Genomic DNA, 18,907 nt, shown 5'->3' on the forward strand with positions numbered 1-18,907 from the left:
GAATCCATGTTGGTCGTCAGAAGTAGTGTTCCAATTGGATAATTTTACCTCTATACCTGTACTGATGACCACTCAAAATGTATTATTTTCTTTTACTTTCAGTAATAAGGGTCACCAAAACAAATAGAGAATGGGGATGCTGACAGCAATAAAAACATGACAGACATTCTAATCCTTCTCTACTATATCTAAAATAGGATGTTTTCCCTTCGGTTATACTTTAAATAACATGCTTGTGGGATACCTAAAAGTTGCACATGCTGTTAGGGGACAGTGTGATATAGTCCTTTAAAAGTGACATTAAAAAAAAAAAGGTTGGAAAAATTGTGCCGACTTCCTAGCAAGCACCTTGAGGCAATTTAGTTCGCATTTGTTAGCGCTATACAAGTTACTCACTCCTAATATTCTAACCAGAATCTTATTCAGGTATGGAGCCTGGTTGGTCAGAAAATGGTGGTCAGTGAACATGCCCCCCCCCCCTTTCCTTCCTGTTCTATACAAGGCCACATGCCTTTTAACATCGAGGGAGGTACCTTGCAAGTGGGGGGCAGCTTTCCCACTGTTGAAATGCAAGAACCTAAGAGAATGAGGGGAGCTCTAGAAACCTCATTTAAAATAAGGGGGCCCTAGAATATTCCCTTTTCCCTCTTACAGGGGAATGAGTACAGGGGTACAATGTGTAAAAAACATAAAGACACAAACGCCATGGAAAATCTTTTATTGAGTTTTTTTAAGCTTATATTGCAATAAAACAAAGAAGCTTACAAACCTCTGTAGTGTATCAATATGCTTTTACTAAACAGAAATGCCATACGTACAAACGTTTACAATTGTAGTAATACAATAAAAGACTGACAAATATTACAAATTATGCCTACAACATGCACAAGCCAACCCTCCTTAACAAGCATGTACAATGTATGTGAATGGCATACGCTAAACAGTTACTTAACTTGGTTCTTCATTTGATGGAGTCTTCTTATGGCTCCTTCCTTCTCAGAGTCCTGAAAACAACTATTCCCCTGTCTCTTGCCACATGGCTTGTTCAAGTTGTTTTGCCTCCCCCAACTTCCGGTAGCAATATTTCCTGTCTTGAGCCGTACGGGTACGGCTTTGCCCAGGAGAGCCACCAGAGGGTGTGCTGGTCACCGGAGGCAGCCTGTGCGCCCGCTGAACAGCAGGGGACCTGATGCGCATGGCCGAGAGCCAGCATGGGGATTTGTGTGTGTAAACACAAACCCCTGTGCTGTTAAGGGAGAGGAGACAGATCGTGTGTTCCTACTAAGTAGGATCAACAATATGTCTCTTCCCCTAGTTAGTCCTATCCCCTTACAGTTAGAACACGCTGAGGGAACACACATTTAACTCCTTGATCGCCCCTAGTGTTAACCCCTTCCCTGACAGTGATATTTGCACAGTAATCAGTGCATATGTATAGCACTGATCACTGTATAAATGTCAATGGTCCCAAAAATGGGTAAAAGTTTCCGATCTGTTTGTCGCAATATTGGTAAAAATCACAGATCACCATTACTAGTAAAAAAATAAATAATAGAAATGCCATAAATCTTTCTCATAGTTTGTAGATGCTATAACTTTTGTGCAAACCAATCAATATGCACTTATTGCGATTTAGTTTTTTTACCAAAAATATGTAGAATACATATTGGCCTAAGCTGGTGACGAAATTAGTTTTTAAAAAACATTTTTGGGGATATTTATTATAGCAAAAAGTAAGAAATATTGTTTTTTTTTTTCAAAATTATCGCTCTTTTTTTATAGCACAAAAAATAAAAACCGCAGAGGTGATCTAATACCCCCAAAAGAAAACTCTATTTGTGGGGGAAAAAAAGGACGCAAATTTTGTTAAAAGTGCTCTGGCCAGGAAGGGGGTAAAATCTTCCGGGGCTGAAGCGGTTAATAACCGAAAGCAATATTTCAAGCTGGAATAATGTACAGATCTGAAGAGAAAAAAAAAAAAACATCAAGATTTATGCCCCATGTGTTCAGACAATATTCGCTTATCCATGAGGTCAGCTTAAGTCTCTTTAAATATTCGCTTTACCGGGCATTGTGACTATACACACCAAACAGTGTTAAAGCCTCAGCCAGTAACTGGGAGAAATTAATTAATCAGATTCAAGCTAACTCCAGCAACTGGCTTGATGAGTAAAATAAGGGAAAGAATTACTTACCATAATTCAGTTAATTTATGACTGTCTGACCAAACTTAGGCTTTGCTTATTAACCTCCATGACATACACAGCACATTCAGATGATTTGCATGATTAAGCCATATGGAATCTGCACTTGCTTATCTATGGCTCACAGTTTTAAAAATTGCGTAACTTACTCCTAAATTACCCAAGACAATAGAGAAGTCATGGGATGAGCTTCAACAGCACTCGTAATGCATGCTAATAATTTTTATTTAAATGGTCTGTTCAACAAGGAAATAAGTATTTTTTCAGTAAAGTGTAGGCTAAAAAAGGAGAATTGGCAGGTAAAAACACTCAACAAAAATGTCAGCCAGTAATCTTTATTTTTTAAGGAAGATCATTTGATAAGGCGAAAATCTCAATATAATACAATCACAAATAGAAGACAAGACATTTAACATTAAAGGGGTTGTAAAGATTTTATTTTTTTCCTTAAATAGCTTCCTTTACCTTAGTGCAATCCACCTTCACTTACCTCATCCTTCAATTTTGGTTTTAAATGTCATTATTTCTTCTGGGAAATGCTCACTTCCTGTTCTTCTGTCTGTAACTCACCACCGTAATGCAAGGTTTTCTTTCCTGGTGTGGAGAAAGCCTCTTGAGGGGGAGGGGGCGAGCAGGAGTGTCAGGACGGCCAGTAATACACAGCTCTTTTTTCTATCTGCAAAGTAGAGAGTGTTCTGACTTGCCTGCTCGCCCCCTCCTCCCTCAAGAGGTTTTCTCCACACCAGGAAGAAAGTCTTGCATTACGGTGGTGAGTTACAGACAGAAGAACAGGAGGTGAGGATTTCTCAGAAGAAATAAGGACATTTAAAACCAAAATTGAAGGATGAGGTAAGTGAAGGAGGACTGCACTAAGGTAAAGGAAGCTATTTAGGGGGAAAAAAATTCCTTTACAACCCCTTTAAGAATATGTAATTAGGCTCACAGTGTAGACCATGGGTGCTCAACCTGTGGCTCTCCAGCTGTTGCAAAACTACAATTCCCATAATGCCTCAGCCTATGGGAGACATGCTTGTACCTGTCAACGGCTTGCAATGCCTCATGGGAATTGTAGTTCCGCAACAGCTGGAGAGCCACAGGTTGAGCACCCATGGTGTAGACAGTCATTTATCAGTACTCAATGAAGCCCAGTCCAATTTGAGCTAGGTTCGTTGCTTCACTGATAATTCAAGTTTTTCAGAAAACAGATGTGCTTACGTTACCAGGATTGTGTTATTGTATCTATTCTATTGTGCTTTTCTGTTATTTATATTCTAGAAACTTACATGATCATTGTTCATTAAAAAGCTCTATAAGAGCTCACTTGATTCTGATTATTTTGCTCTTTGAATCATTTTGCTTGACAAGTAAGCAGTATCTAGTATCACAATAACTGAGTATACTGGATATTGAATTTCAATTCAGGTTTAAAAGAAAGCAACTTTTTTTATACGTATGTATTGAATTCATCTATAAAGCTATACCAGTAATTTAATGCCTGCATTGAAGAGAAGGACAACTGGATAAAGCATGTAAACATTTGTAGATGCCTTATTAGGAAAATATTTATCATTTACATATTCTATGATGGACAATACTGCAGCCATTGTTTCTTCACACGTTGGTTGGATTTGGTCCTCTGGCAATATAAACTTATGAGTACCATTGTCTCTTAACTCTATAGTATAAGAGAATTCAATCCCTAGGTCGTGGACCCAGTCTTGAGATGTTCCAGATGCTTCATCTGCAGAAAGAGTTAAAATCAATATAAACCTAATGTGTGACAATTAATATTTACAAAAGTTTGGTTATTATTTAATAACTAGTTTAACTTATAATTAAGTATTTGATAAATAAGAAAGAATAGATTTTGTAGCGACTTCTGGCCACTTCCTGATTTGAGATCACTGAGCTTTTCAGCACAATGATGGACATACAGGAAGTGGTCGGAAGTCAATGTCAGAAGGAATTTATTTTGCCTTCTAGTGTTTTGTTTCTTCTAGTTTTTTTAATCAGTGTTTTGTCAGGCGGTCAGGAGATAGGAGATAAGTGGGCCTTGCATTTTTCATGCATTAACTATATGAAAATTCAATAATTGACATTATATATTCAAAGCTTCTATGGCAATCTGTTGCTAGCCGTGCTTTGAAGCCCCTTTTTTTTCCTTTTTCTTGTTGTAGAAAATATTTATGGTGTCAGCTTACCAGAATTGTAAAATTAGAATGGTTTTGGGTCAGATATATATTGTATATAAATATATTTTTTGAGATACTATATTTTAAACTGGCAGTCATTATCTATTTTTTATTTATAAATACGCAAAGTTTTTTTTAATAATAAACAATACATTTAATTAAAAATTTTAATTTAATAAAATGTTATAGTTTAAATTAAATTTCAATTTTAAATTAAATTTAAATGTAAATGTAATTTTAATTTAAATGCAATTTAATGAACAAAAAAAGTTCCTTGAGCACTATCGGTTACCTAAAGAGACAGCAAAAAATAGAAGTTTACATGGCAGCTTCCTTTGTCTGACTGAAACCCTATTCTTATCTGTCTGATAATACGTGAGTCAGTGTTGTGATGACTCCTTAAAGCCAAGCTCCACCCAAAAGGGGAAGCTCTGCTTGTTTGCACCCTTTTCCCCTTCACTGCCACATTTGTCACTTATTGGTGGGGAGCAGGGAGCAGGTACCTGGTTTTGGTTTTGACAGGTACCTGCTCCCACTTCTGGCTCAGATTGCTGTGGTGAACTGAGACGGAAGTTCGCCCTCCTTCCCATGCATTGAAGAATCAGCTCAGTTGAGGACAGGTAAGTGTCCTTATATTAAAAGTCAGCAGCTAATATAATTGTAGTTGCTGACTTTACATTTTTTCTGAAGGAGCCTAGAGCTCCTCTTTAAGTTTTGTAAACAATATGTTTGTTTCGGCAATGGTGAAAGTGATACAATGCTTCACATGTGAAAAGTCCTGAAGACTACGTAATATTTACTTGACTTAAAAGAATAAGGAAAAGTAATTTTTAATTTATTTTTTTAGTCCCAAACATAATAAGTTAAATAAAATATTGTACAACATCTATAGATTCCTTTTATGTAACCAAATAGCTGCATGCCAAATACAAGACACAGCAATCGCGTGTGCGTGTGTCGATACGCTTTGGGCTATGTTGATAAGCTTGCCTTTGACATCTGTTTGAAATCTTCTCAGATAATTCAGAATTCATTGACAGGTACATTTGACTGATAGTTATCCTCCTTCTGACCTGCCATCGGCTGCTTTTGCATCCCCATAGACTTCCCATCGGGACAGTGAATTCCCATCGGGACAGTGAAGTGGTTCTGATGCAAACAAAAGCCTATCGACACAGACCCTTAATGAGCTCCATATACAGGCTATAAAGTTTTAGATAATATATACTTCTGTACCACACTAAAGATGATATCTGTCAAAGGTAAATTACCGTATTTATCGGCGTATAACACGCACTTTATCCCCCTGAAAATAGGGTGGAAATCACTGGGTGTGTGTTATACGCCGATAGCGTACCTCGGATGAGGATGAGCGCCCCCGGAATCACGAGCTGTCATGTCCTTTTTACTCGGCTCTGACATCACACACACGTCCCGCCTCCACCACCGGCATTGGACCAGTGTTCTGTCAATCACAATAGCTGGTCCCATTTAGATGGCGGAGGCGGGACTGTGTATGTGACTGCCGACTGAGAGCCGAGTACTGTAAACAGAAGATGACAGCTCGGTGATTTCGGCGACGCTCATCCCCCTCCTGATTTCCTGCACTGCATGAGAGATGGTAAGGCTGCAGATAGGCACCAGGCTGCATTGGATGGGGGCAGATCAGGCTGCAGATGGGCACAAAGGCTGCATTGAAGCTGCAGATGGGCATTAGGCTGCATTGGATGGGCGCAGATCAGGCTGCAGATGGACACTAATCAGGCTGCATTGAGGCTGCAGATGGACACTAATCAGGCTGCATTGATTGACACTGACCATTATTTTGCTTCAAAATGGTTTATTTGAAAAAACTTTTTTTTCCTGAAACTTTCCTCTTAAATTGGGGTGCGTGTAATACACCAGCGCGTGTTATACGCCGATAAATACGGTATATTGCTTTTTTGTATACTGACTCTTGTACCATACTTAAAATGATAGACTTACAAAGCCTTAAATAAATCCACTTACATAGGAGATTTGCAAAACTTCCCACTCTATAAACTGTGCCGTGCTTTTTCTTCAGCTCCGATGCTGCCATCTGTGCAACCTTGATCTGTAAAAAAAAGTATATTTTGAAAAGATTTACTGCCATGTTTTTTTCATAACACTCGTAGTTGAAATGCAAATTATATAAGGGTAAGGATTGTAACTGCACTTAGGAGGTTTCTGCCAGTGTATAATTTTCAGTCGTGCTGTCGCAGATTTTGAAACACATGGTAGTGAGTATAGACATCTGCACAGATTGGGGGGACAGTTTATAATGAAGAATGTTTCACGTGTTTGTACACATTCTGTGTACAGAACACCTCCAGGTAGCCATATTATATAGCATTTTTAGAAAATTACAGCAGCTGCAGATTGAAAAGGAAAGGTAATTTTAAATAACATTCAATTACAATATGACTTGTGTCTCAATTGTATACGCTATTTTATTTTTTGTTTATTTGCTATTTATTTTTCTCCACGAACATGGAGTTACCCTCTAAGCTAGCTGCATTGCAGTAACGCAACAAAGCAATAAGGTAAACTTCCTAGTGACAGACTTGTTTGTTACATGCAGAGATTTTGCATCACGATAGAGAATCTGGTTTGCAACCAAATACTAACTAGTCCTTTTCCTACAGAGAAAGGGGAATGATGTTTTTTTTTTTGCCAAGCGCTGCATCACTGTGCATCACTGTGCAGGATGAATCGGGAAGAAGATGGCAGCACGCTTTCTAGGGAGCCGGTTCTCTGGAGCGATTCCGGAGGAAATTGCACAGGAGTCCTGTGCGTCTTCTGGTCCATTTCAGGCCCGAATTTAACAAAAATTCGGACAGAAATCAGACCTGAAACAGTGAACAGGGACACACCGGACCCCTGCTGTGAGCCGCTCCATGATGCAGTGTGAACCCAGCCTTACTCTGTAAATTTCATAGAGTTGTTCTCTTGAGAATATAGGTACAAATTAAATGACACTATATGGCAAAAATGTTGTGGTGACCTTACCATCAAACCAATGTGAACACCTCTCTAATTAGGTATACGTGTTTTCAGTAAAGTTGTACAGCATATGAAAACTTTTTAGACAATTTTGCCACAGCCTTGTGGTAAACAGTTTTTCTGTTTAGTATGACTGCCCCTGAGCACCAATCCAAGTGCATGAATTGATCAAATCGATGTGGAAGAACGCAAATGACCCGCACAGAGCCCTAACCTATGGGAGTAGTTCAGATGCCAAAAATGAACTCAACCTTCTAACTTCTAATGCTCTTTTGGCTGAATGGCCACACATTTCCATAAAAACACTTCAGTATCTTGTGGAAATCTTTCCCAAATGAGAGGAAGATATATAATTACAGACACAAGGGGTCCAACGCCAGATAAATGCCAATGGTTTTGGCATGGGCTGTCCAACAAACTTATATGTGGGGTGGACAGGTTATCACAAATTTTTCGCCATATAATGCAAATAAAAAGAAATGAAAATGGAGTTAGAATGTTATGTTTTGAAGACTGTAAACTATTTAAATTATATATTTCCAAAAGAGAGTCCTTGTCACTTTTACAGTGTTTACTACGAATACGAAGCCATGATTCAAGCACTGTCTCAGTTTTCAAGTTTAAAGCATGCCTATAAATACTATTTCGACTGCTATGATTCCAGACCTACAAAAATTACAAATAAGGTTTAGAAAAACATGACTTGCCGTTTCATTATAGCTTTTTGGTAGGTTTCTGGTGTAGCCATAAGCAGTCAGGATGTATTGACTGTATGAGTGCATTGTCAGGAAGCATATAATGTCTGATTTTCTCTCCTCCACGAAGTCCACCACTGCTTTCGTCTCTGGTTCAGATACAGGTGAACTTCCACAGTAAGAGTTGTCCGAGCAATTTTTGGATGATCCAAGATCTGCAAACACCACACTGAAATTAATATACAATTCCGGGCAACAAATGAAAACATTCAGGGAGTCAATATTGGTATCCAGCAAATGCTGCAATTGTGCTTAAATCAAAATATCCAAGTGATTTACTTTAATCTGAGTTGTGCATAATCCCCCTTTCAGATTTCAGCAGGCAGCTAACAAGGTCCAATGGAGGGCAGTAAGAGTATAGTTTGCAATGCCTGTACTGTGTAACATTGTCTGTGTCCTCTTCCTGCACACACCAACCGCATTCTAACTTCCAAGACAGTTTGGGATGTGATTGTTGCTGTATAAAACATTGTACTGGTATATTTTTTCATAGGCTTTCTGGATTAGAGAAGTAAAAAGGGTGTTCCAGTATACCGAGCCGGTGTGTTTAAAGATTTGCTTAGGTTGTGAATGCTTAGTCTGTAAAGAAAGTTTACAAGCTGTTGCTAGGTATTTATTGGCTTACATGGAGGGTCATATGATTTTCAAGATGGGACTAGGCATTGTAACTAGAAGGACCTTGACATAGTAAAGAATTTTGGATAAGCATGATATCCCATTTTTTTACTCACCTAATGCCGCGTACACATGACCGTTTTTTATGACGAGAAAAATGCCATTCTTTAAATTGGTCATTAAAAACAACCGTGTGTAGGCTCCAGAGTATTTTTCTTGTTGTGAAAAATGGGCATTAAAAATTTAGAATATGCTCTAATTTTTCTTGTCGTTTTTCCATCGTCATTTTTCATGACTCCAAAAACGGTCGTGTGTAGACTTTAACAACGGGAATAAACGTGCATGCTCAGAAGCAAGTTATGAGACGGGAAACTTGTTCTGGTAAAACTAGCATTTGTAATGGAGATAGCACATTCGTCAGGCTGTAACAGACTGAAAAGCACAAAGACGCGCAAATCGTCTCTCACCAAACTTTTACTAACACGAAATTAGCAAAAGCAGCCCAAAGGGTGGCGCTATCAGAATGGAACGTCCCCTTTATAGTGCAGTCATACGTGTTGTATGTCACCGCGATTTACTCAAGCATTTTTTCGTATGCAAGGCAGGCTTGACAAGAATCACGTTGAGAAAAACGTTGTTTTTTCCATGACATTAAAAACGGTCGTGTGTATGTGACACAAGTCTGCTCTCTGTGTCCCTCGCCAGTGGCTTTTCTGTTTGTGGTGATCCAGGGGGTAATGTCCATGCCTTTGCTTACTGGTGGTCACCTCTTCATAACATCATCACAGTGATACAGTCTTTTGGATCATGAGAGAACCCCACTTCTGTACAGCCAATACAAAATGTCCACGTCACCCAGGCATTGATGAGGACATCTGAAAAAAGACTCTTTTCTTCTGCAGGGAAGAGGATAAAGCCCCAAGATCAATGATTTAGGTGAGTATTTGTGGCTTTTAGAAAATTCCAATCGATTTTTTACCCCAAATGTCACAGAGTTTGCTGCAGTGACCTGACAGAGATCTCCACACAGATTGATAAGCTTAAAGCCGGCTTTACACCTTTGCATTGCCACACTGCATGGTGCCACAGCATGCACACATTTGTGCATTGCAATGCCATTCACTACTTCGCATTGTGGTGCACTGCATCGGTAAAAAAGGGTCAAGTTCAGTTTTTGTTGTGCATTTAAAATGAATTGGCTGCCTTAGAGTGCTACACAATAACTCAAGGCCTAATGTACATGCACTAAAGACCTGTGAACCTGTAAGACCCGTATGGAAAAATATAGAGGCTGCCACTGCTAACCTGCTTGAAAACAATAGATGCCTGACTTATTGCTGACTTTAGTACTTTTTCATTCCTGACCTGGAAAAAGTATGTTTTAAGCCAAAACTCCATATGTAGACCTATTCTGGGCCAGTGGCTCAATATTGAAAATGATGGATCAATGTTACCAACCAAACAAGGAAAGGACAAGGATTTGTGTAACAATGCTACAGACACCATACCAACTAAAGTGCTGATCTCCAAGTTCTGGGCTTAAAATAACTATTTATATTACGTAATATGTATCACTCTACAATTGTAAAGTGGTACAGATTACTTAACGAGGTTGCAAACCTTTCTTTATACTTTGTACCTATAGGTAAGCCTAGAATAAGGCTTACCTATATGTACTGTAAATATTTCTTAAACTTGCACAGTTTAGGAGATATTTACTATATACTGCGCCAATGATGTCATCGGTGCATGCGTTCTGAAGGAACGTCTGCCAGAAGCGAGTGCCGTGACCAGTGGCGAGTAACGTCACGCGGCTCCGGCCAGTCACAGAGCCAGAATCCACAGTTATGGAAGAAAGCCTCATGGAGCTGCACCGTGGGCTTTGTTTGCAGGCAAGTTTCACATAATGTGCGATGCATACTAGCACATTATGCCTTTACTTTGCAGGGAAGAAAAAAAAGGGAGTTTACTTCCCAGATAATATGGTACCTGGAAAATAAAAAGACTTCACTGTGGCACATGTATAGGAGATATTCAAGATTATACTCACTGCACCATTTAATGTTGTAATTCCGATTAAGGTCCACCCCAAAACACGTCCCATTTTCATGCTTTGAACGTGATTTTCTCCAAAGTCTGTCCTAGGGAATGATTGATCCATTTATTACAAGTAAATCACTAACCAAACAGGCTACCGAATATTTTTTATGTTTTGTTTCTATTTCAGATGGTCACAAATAAGATGTGATATTCTTAAAGCTTATCTAAACCCAAGAACTAAAATCTAACAAATTGCAATTTACCAGTCCTTAGATGTAGTGGCTGCATTAGTTATCGTTTTACCTTTAATTTTCACCTGGTGATCCTGTCAGTAACACACTTCCTGACCTAGGGTGACAATGCACACTAACTTTATTGTATCTATGTGCACTGGACACGGCAAATGACTGATAAGTGTACCAGCCCGCTGCCGGTACCATGTGATCGCTGTGACCAAACAGCAGATCACATGACAGATGGTAACAATGAATGGCTTTCTTTAATGCCATTCATTGTGTACAATTGTGTTGCTAGCTGTGATTGGTCACAGTGATCAGATGGTACAGACAGGGCTAATCACAGCCCATCTGTACCATGTCATTAGTCATTAGATATGGCAAATCACAGCTAATCACATCAATACACAGTGAATACACGATTTCAAATGTTTGCGTATAGCACTAAAATTCACTGCTATAAGCAATCATAGTGTTAAAAATCCTGATCACTCCCCCAGAGTGGTACAGTGTTCGTATAGCAAGACTGTATTGCTCTGGTCACAGTATGTAACAAAAAAGTACATTTCCCTGGTCACCGTCACACCATTATATGATAATGCTGTACTGCACTGGTGACAGTATTTTCTTTTAAAAAAATAAAGAAAAGTGAAAAAAACGTGCCATGCCTCTTACTAAATACTTTGGCCTGTCCACTTTACAAAAGGGGTCATTTAGGGGATACTTGTACTGTCCTGGCATTTTCAGGTCTCAACAAATGAGATAGGCCGCCAGTACATCAGGATTGATCAATTTTCAGATATACACCATAGTTTTACTCTATAACTTTCCTTCAGACTAAATAATATACACTGATTTGGGTTATTTTCACCAAAGAAATGTAGCAGAATATATTTTGCACTAAATTTATGAACAGGGATTATTTATTTGCAAAATTTTATAATAGAATTATTTAAAATGAATTAAAGTGTGTTTTGTTTTTCAAAATGTTGGATTTTTTTAGCAAATAAATATAAAAAAAATATTTGGGTACAGTATTGCATGACTGCGCAATTGTCAATCAAAGTGTGACAGCTCTGAAAGTTGAAAACTGGCCTGGGCAGAAAGGAAGTAAAAGTGTCCGGTATTGAAGTGGTTAAATGTATTTTTACTTTTGTCTGTGTTGCTGTTAGAAAGAATTACCTCTCACTTCCTGTTGAGAGGATAACCCTTTTACCAGGCAGGAAGTGAAGGAATCTCTCCAACAGAGACTCTGATAGCAGTAAAACCTAACAGGACTTCTAATCATTTCCCACTCCATCCAAACCAAAAAGAAAAAACTTTTTTTGTATATAGATACACTTTAACCATGTCCCGGTTGTTGCTTTAAATGGAACAAACTGTTAATTGTGTTCTCTGTATTTGGCATTAACAACAAATAGAAAGGCTTGAGATACTTGGCAGTAGATGTGACTGCAATGTTGACTTGCCTATCTACCTCTTCAGAATCAGTTTCAATAGAAATTCCATGCCACAATTGTAAATCTAGCATTTGCCTCATGGATGTGGTTCAGGCTTATTCACTTGAATGGGACGTGTTCAGCAGTGGTACTGAGAAAGGTGGTATCATTTTTGCAGTGGCTGTTATGCTTTTCATTTCTACACTCCAATTCAGTCACCATTGCAGTCTAACAGGGTGGTAAAAAAAAAACAGCTCAACCAGCTACTTCTTTGCTGAACCTGGCCGCCTGTGTGAACAAACCTTTAAGTCCCCATTCACACTTGTACGACTCCAAAGCTGCACACACTTTGGAGTGCAACTTTGACGCAACTTTGGATGGGTGCAACCTGGATAAGACTTTGGCTTGTATAACATTCAAGTATGACTTTCATGCATTGAGGGTTAACATTGAAGTCTATGGCCCTCAAGTTGCATGAAAGTCGAACCAAAGTAGTGAGTGAACTACTTTGAAGTTGCTGCAACTTTAAGTCGCACATACCGGTATATGAATGGCTATGATTGGAAAATATGGGGAACGACTTGCCATGCAACTTTGATGTCCAATGTTGCATGACAAGTCACACAAGTGTGACTGGAGCCTTAAGGAGAAAGTAAACCCCGGCCGATTTGTTCTGTTTTTGACTTTTTCAGTTAAACCTGGGCATCGCAATGCATATGTAGAATGGTGGAAACAACTGCACTAAGTTGAATGAATACTTAGATCTGGATTATAAAGCAACAACTATTATGTGAAACGACAGTGGATAAATATAGGAAAAAATATAGTTGCGCTAAACCAAAACTGGTGCTGCCAATAGGGAAGCACATCAATAGGCACAGGGCCCAGTGTGAAACCAAATGTGCCTGATATTGACAAGCATCAGTGTTAACACAAATTGTGAGTAATTGTGAGTGGACGCTAACAGGCAACCACTCGTGTAGAGATTCTGCGATGAGGGGGATGACGTCAGCACGCCGCTCGCTCCGCCCGACACGTTTCATGATAGGTCACTTCGTCTCGGGGCTCGAGCGGCATGCTGGGCCATCCCCTCTTATGGACAATGTACAATACAATTAAGCCAAGCCTCGTTCCGGATGGCGGGCGCATGCGCATTACCGGACTCAAGAGAGACAGGTTTGCTCTGCGTTCCACTAGAGAGACAGCTTCCTGTCTCATTCGCTAACGCCAGAAGCCGACCCACGGGCGGGTGGACCAATGGCGCAATAGAGCATGCATCCAGCCCCCAGAAATGGTCATGGTGATTCCGTGTCCCGGAAGCAAGACATGCAACACTAAGCTGCGGGGACATACACGGAAGTTAGATATAAACTCACATGAGATAATGAAATTACAACATTTGAGCACAATTATTAAAATCTCATACTGACAATTTTTTTTACAGTATTATAATAAACCTTAAAACGTATTAAAAACTATTAAAACTAGATAACTAGAAATGGTGACCTGTCAACATATTGGTGACATGGGAGTGAGGCCAGATGCAGTCTCATGTGGTGCAAAAACAGGGGACCAGCATGGTATGTCATGGACTCGTATTACACCAGCATTCCGCACAAAGCGGTGGGTCCCTTGGAGGGACACCCCTTCAAGGCTAAATCAAATGACCCTCCCCCTACTCCATTGCTAATTGTGATCCCCAACTCGAGGAATGAACTCATTACTATGGAACTCACTGGTCGATCATAGATTAAATAAACATACACAATGGATGTTATTCCTAATGGACCCAACGAGTGCGCACATGTATGAACATGCGCAACCACGGTCCCAAACATACCATAGGTTAATAAATTGAGGATTGAGAGGGAGATGTGAATCTGCCAAACCTCTTCAAACTAAGAATTATTAATGAAAGCGTTTATATCAGTGTCCACGTTGAGTCCATAGGGAAGGTAAGTTCTCAACCTATGGATCCAGGACATTTCTGATCTTGATATCTCCCTAACCAGGAAGCTCCCCCTCCAATGTGGTTTGTACTTATCTAAACCCACAAATAGTGTACCAGAAGGGTTCCTATCGTGAGCAAGATTGTAATGCCTGGATACTGAATGTTTAGGGAAGCCCTTCCTGATATTGGCTATGTGCTCGTTGAGTCTGATCCTCAGTTCCCTTTTGGTCCTCCCCACATATTGGAGCCCACGGGGGCGTTGGAGAAGGTATACGACCCCCCTTAGTTGAAAAAGTGACAAAGGGCTCAATTTTGTGGGTCTTGCCGGTGCTCGTAGAAATAAATTGTATAATTTTACGATCCTGACACATGTTTAGGGAACACACTTGGCACCTCTTGCACCTATGGTAACCGGTGAGGCCTTGCAGGAAGGTCCTATTTTCCTTGGGAGGGTCCTGAACACTAGGTGCAATGCTGCTTCCCAGTGAGGACGCTCCCCTAAACACAACTAATGGTCTCTCAGGTAATATAGATGCCAGTAGTTGGTCACTCTGCAATATGTGCCAGTGTTTTCTTATCAGGCACTTGATGCTTTGGTGCTGTGCTGAGAAGGTTGTGATGAACGGAAGTGTAAAACTACTCCGTTCGTCCCTACTTCGGTCCTTTAATAGGGATTCCCTATCTAATTCTCGGGTAAAATGAACCAGACCAGATAGAGTGTTCGGGTCATACGCTTTCTCCGCAAATCTATTGGACAGAATAGCAGCTTGACTGTCAAAGGCCTCAACCCCTGTACAGTTGCGCCTAATCCTGGCAAACTGCCCTTGAGGGACAGCCTTAAGCCAGGGGACATAGTGGCAACTGTCCAGAGGAATGAGCGAGTTTCTGTCCGTTGGTTTAAAAAAGGTCGTGGTTACAAATCTGTCACCCACAACCTCAATATTGAGGTCCAGAAAATTCACCTTGGCTTGGCTAGCTGAAAAAGTGAACTTAATACCTCTTGTATTGTCATTAAGAAATTACATAAACCCATCCAGGTCCTCCTTACTACCATCCCATAGGAGGAGGACGTCGTCGATATACCTCGCCCAGAGAATGACTTCGGGCCTCCGGCATTCATCAACGACGTCCTCCTCCCACTTGGCCATAAAGAGGTTTGCCAGGCTGGGGGCATATTTGGCCCCCATGGCAACTCCCCTATCGAAAAAAACAATGGTCAAACCAAAAATAATTGTGGCTAGCTGCATATTGCAGCAGGATCATAATAAATTCTATCTGTTCAGGAGCTAGATCGGATCCCTGTGTCAGATATAGCCTGACGGCTTCAAAACCCAAGTCGTGAGGAATAATGGTATATAAAGAAGTCACGTCCGCGGTGACCATCCATATACCATTCTTGGGTGATAGGCCGGATAACAGGTTTATAACTTGTTTAGTGTCCCTTATAAAAGAGGGGATATTCCGGACAAGGGGCTGTAAGAAGAAATCAATATACTTTCCCACCTGGGAAGTGATTGAATCGATCCTACTCACAATGGGACGTCCCGGGGGGCAAGTCTCACACTTATGTGAATTTTGGGGAGATAATAGATTACCGGTGTACCGGGAGCCACCGGAACTAAATACAATCTCTCCTTGTCATTTAAAATCCCTCTATGAAAACCCTGATCCACAATGGCCTCTAACTCTTGTTTATACTTGACCACTGGGTCTCGGCTTAAAGGGGTATAGGTATCACGGTCATCAACCTATCTAATCTCACCTATCTAAGATGACAATTCCTCCTCCCTTATCCGTGGGTCTTATAATGAGGGACTTGTTGGAACAGAGTGAATCTAATCCAGTTTCAAGATCCTTGTGCATTCTAGCCTTGTTAACCTTGATGTTATCCAGGTCTTTAAGCACTACGTCCCGAAAAACCCTAATGCTAGCTGGTAATGACCCAGGAGGGTTGAAGAGTGAAGCGTTAGCCAAGTTGGTATGTTTAAATTCAGGAGGGGGGTTGAGTCCTTCCCTAATGGGGTTTGATAGGAAGTGTCGCTTTATGCTCAACCTCCTTGTAAATTTGTGGACATCCATAAAGGTCTGGAACTTACTCAAATTCAAAAGCAACATTCTTAGTCCTGTTTGTTGATTCCCTATTTAGCGTCACTTCCGCCCTTACTGACTCCCTGCTCGAAATTTTGCGCATGCGTCGTTGCACATTAGTGTCTTCAGCTGCTGTGTTGTTTCACTCCCCCTTGTGATGTCTTGTTCAGTCACGGGGGAGAATCAGGAAGGGGAGAAGGAGTCTAGCAACGCAAGACTTCTCCTCTGTGCCGGACAGAGGGGAAGTTCGCTTACAGTTAGTGCCGGAAACCATGACATTGAAAACCGGGCAAACTAAAAATGCCGGTTTTGAGGGTCGGTAATGCGCAAGCGCGGTGAAGTCATCATAACTAAAAAAGATGATTTTACAGCAAAATACAGGGGTGAGTACACTTTCACAGGCAGCAATCAGCTGCCTATGTTAAAGGCAAATTCTTAAAATAATCTTGTCTCCAAGGGGTTTACAACCACTTTAAGCCCTGTACACACAGCCGGGAATCCAGTCAGGAAAAAAACGTCTGTTTTCCCGACGGGATTCCTTGCAAGCTTGCTGTGCATACAGACGGCCATTCAAAAGAACCGCCGTTCTTTTGAATGGCAAGAACGCAGTGACATCATCGACTATGACGAGCATGTGCTCGTCACATTCGATGCTGTCGCCGCCATCTTGCTACACCCAACACTCCCCTTGTATGCTACCGCGCATGCGTCAAAGTCTCATCGAGCATGCACCGGTTTACCTGGTGACAGGTAAGTATACAAACAAACTGCTTTCTCGGCAGGAAACACTCTGCCAAGAATCCCGATGAGAAAATAGAGAGCAGGTTCTCTATTTTTCTTGCCAGGAGTTTTCTCGCCGAGAAAGCATACACACGCAAGGTTTACTCTGCAAAAAAGCTCTCCCAGCAGCTTTCTTGCAGAGAAAATCGTGTGTGTGTGTGTGTGTACGAGAATTAAAGCTGAATTCCGGGAAATTAGCAAAGTATACAGGTGAATACATATAAGGTAGCTGGTTTACCTGCCATGGGATTTGTATTTCTATCTGTAACTTCATTCACACAGCTCTGTCATACCACACATCCATTTCAGGCAGGGCAGGACGTCATCGCCGCTTCGGCCAATCACAGCGCAGAGGCGGTGATACCCGGAATTAACCTCTGGGAGCGATGGATGTGGCGGAGGGGGGCACGATGACAGCTACTGGTGCTTCGTTCTAAGGTAATTACATGCATAATGAGCTAGTATGCTAGTCATACTAGCTCATTATGGCTTTATCTTGCAGTTTTTTGTTTTTTTAATGTGTAACTGGGTTTACTTCCTCTTTAAGGTAAGAAATGTCTGTCTTGCTTTTAGAACCACTTTAAGAAGGCTGCAGAAAAGGCTTTGGGAGGTGACATGCAAACCTACGCCACCATCTGACAATAAAAGGAGTACACTCTAATATAGTTTATAGTATTTCACACACAGGTTGGTCACTGCCAGTATATCTAACAAAAAAGGATGAAAAGTATTTTCCAATTTAACTTACAGTGGTCCACGTATAAATGTAGCCATCAATATTTAGAACAGGCAAGACATACAGATCCAGGTTCCTGAGAATCTTTTTTATACGTGCGTCCTTCTGATGATTCTGTACGATCTAATGATAAATAAAGAAGAATCAAATTAAATTGTGCAAGTCCATTTGTCTTGAGAAAGAACAGACTTAAACTGTTTATCTATTTATGCTCTAGTAAATAAATAATAAAATGAATCCCATAAAGAGTTGCACCATATTCATGCCATACACCTAAAAAAAGGCAAAAGATGCATCAGTGAATGTTGTGGAAAAATACTGTTAAACCCGTTCACAACTGGAGGTCATTAAAGCCTAAATGGCAAGACCAAATTTAACAGCATCAGAACGTGTCGGTTAGCTTGACAATAACATGTAAACCACCTGGGATGTACCAATATTCTGTGCAGGGGCGTGCAGGCATTCTGTTGAAATCAATGACAGGCAGCCAGCTACATGAACCTACACTAGCCTCCACAAGCATCCTGAATTGTACATCTGTCCGGGTTCAGTGCAGAGATCAGAATGCAGTCTCTGTGAATGAGGCCTAAGACACACTGACAGTTGGAATCAGAAGGCATGTTTGCAAACCAAACTCATGTGATCACCATGATTGGCTGTTATGGTGAGCATGTCAACAGGCACCATGCTGGTTGGTTTTTGATCATTAGTTTGTAACCAGGATGGCCCCAGAACTAGTAACGTGTTGCTTACAGTTTTACGTACCTCGTTCTACAATGGAACATAGAAAAACAATCTCTCATAATGGGTCTTTAGAACTTGCTACAAGCTTTTAGGCTGGGCTCAC

At 40.6% G+C, this 18,907-nt stretch overlaps 1 protein-coding gene across 3 annotated transcripts in view; it reads right to left on the reverse strand.

The window, feature by feature from the left end:
- Positions 1 to 3,451: 3,451 nt before the first annotated feature.
- Positions 3,452 to 18,907, reverse strand: part of CPO (carboxypeptidase O) — a 275,623-nt gene continuing 260,167 nt past the window's right edge. For all 3 annotated transcript variants that reach the window (XM_040357316.1, XM_040357317.1, XM_040357315.1), the window contains 5 exons: positions 18,073 to 18,183; positions 10,841 to 10,931; positions 8,128 to 8,330; positions 6,407 to 6,491; positions 3,452 to 3,945 (listed from right to left, as the gene is read on the reverse strand). In XM_040357316.1, coding sequence (XP_040213250.1) covers positions 3,680 to 3,945; positions 6,407 to 6,491; positions 8,128 to 8,330; positions 10,841 to 10,931; positions 18,073 to 18,183 — 756 coding nt within the window. In that variant the 3' untranslated portion in view covers positions 3,452 to 3,679. The remainder of the gene's footprint in view (positions 3,946 to 6,406; positions 6,492 to 8,127; positions 8,331 to 10,840; positions 10,932 to 18,072; positions 18,184 to 18,907) is intronic.

This window comes from Rana temporaria, chromosome 6 (assembly GCF_905171775.1).
Source record: "Rana temporaria chromosome 6, aRanTem1.1, whole genome shotgun sequence".
NCBI lineage: Eukaryota > Metazoa > Chordata > Amphibia > Anura > Ranidae > Rana > Rana temporaria.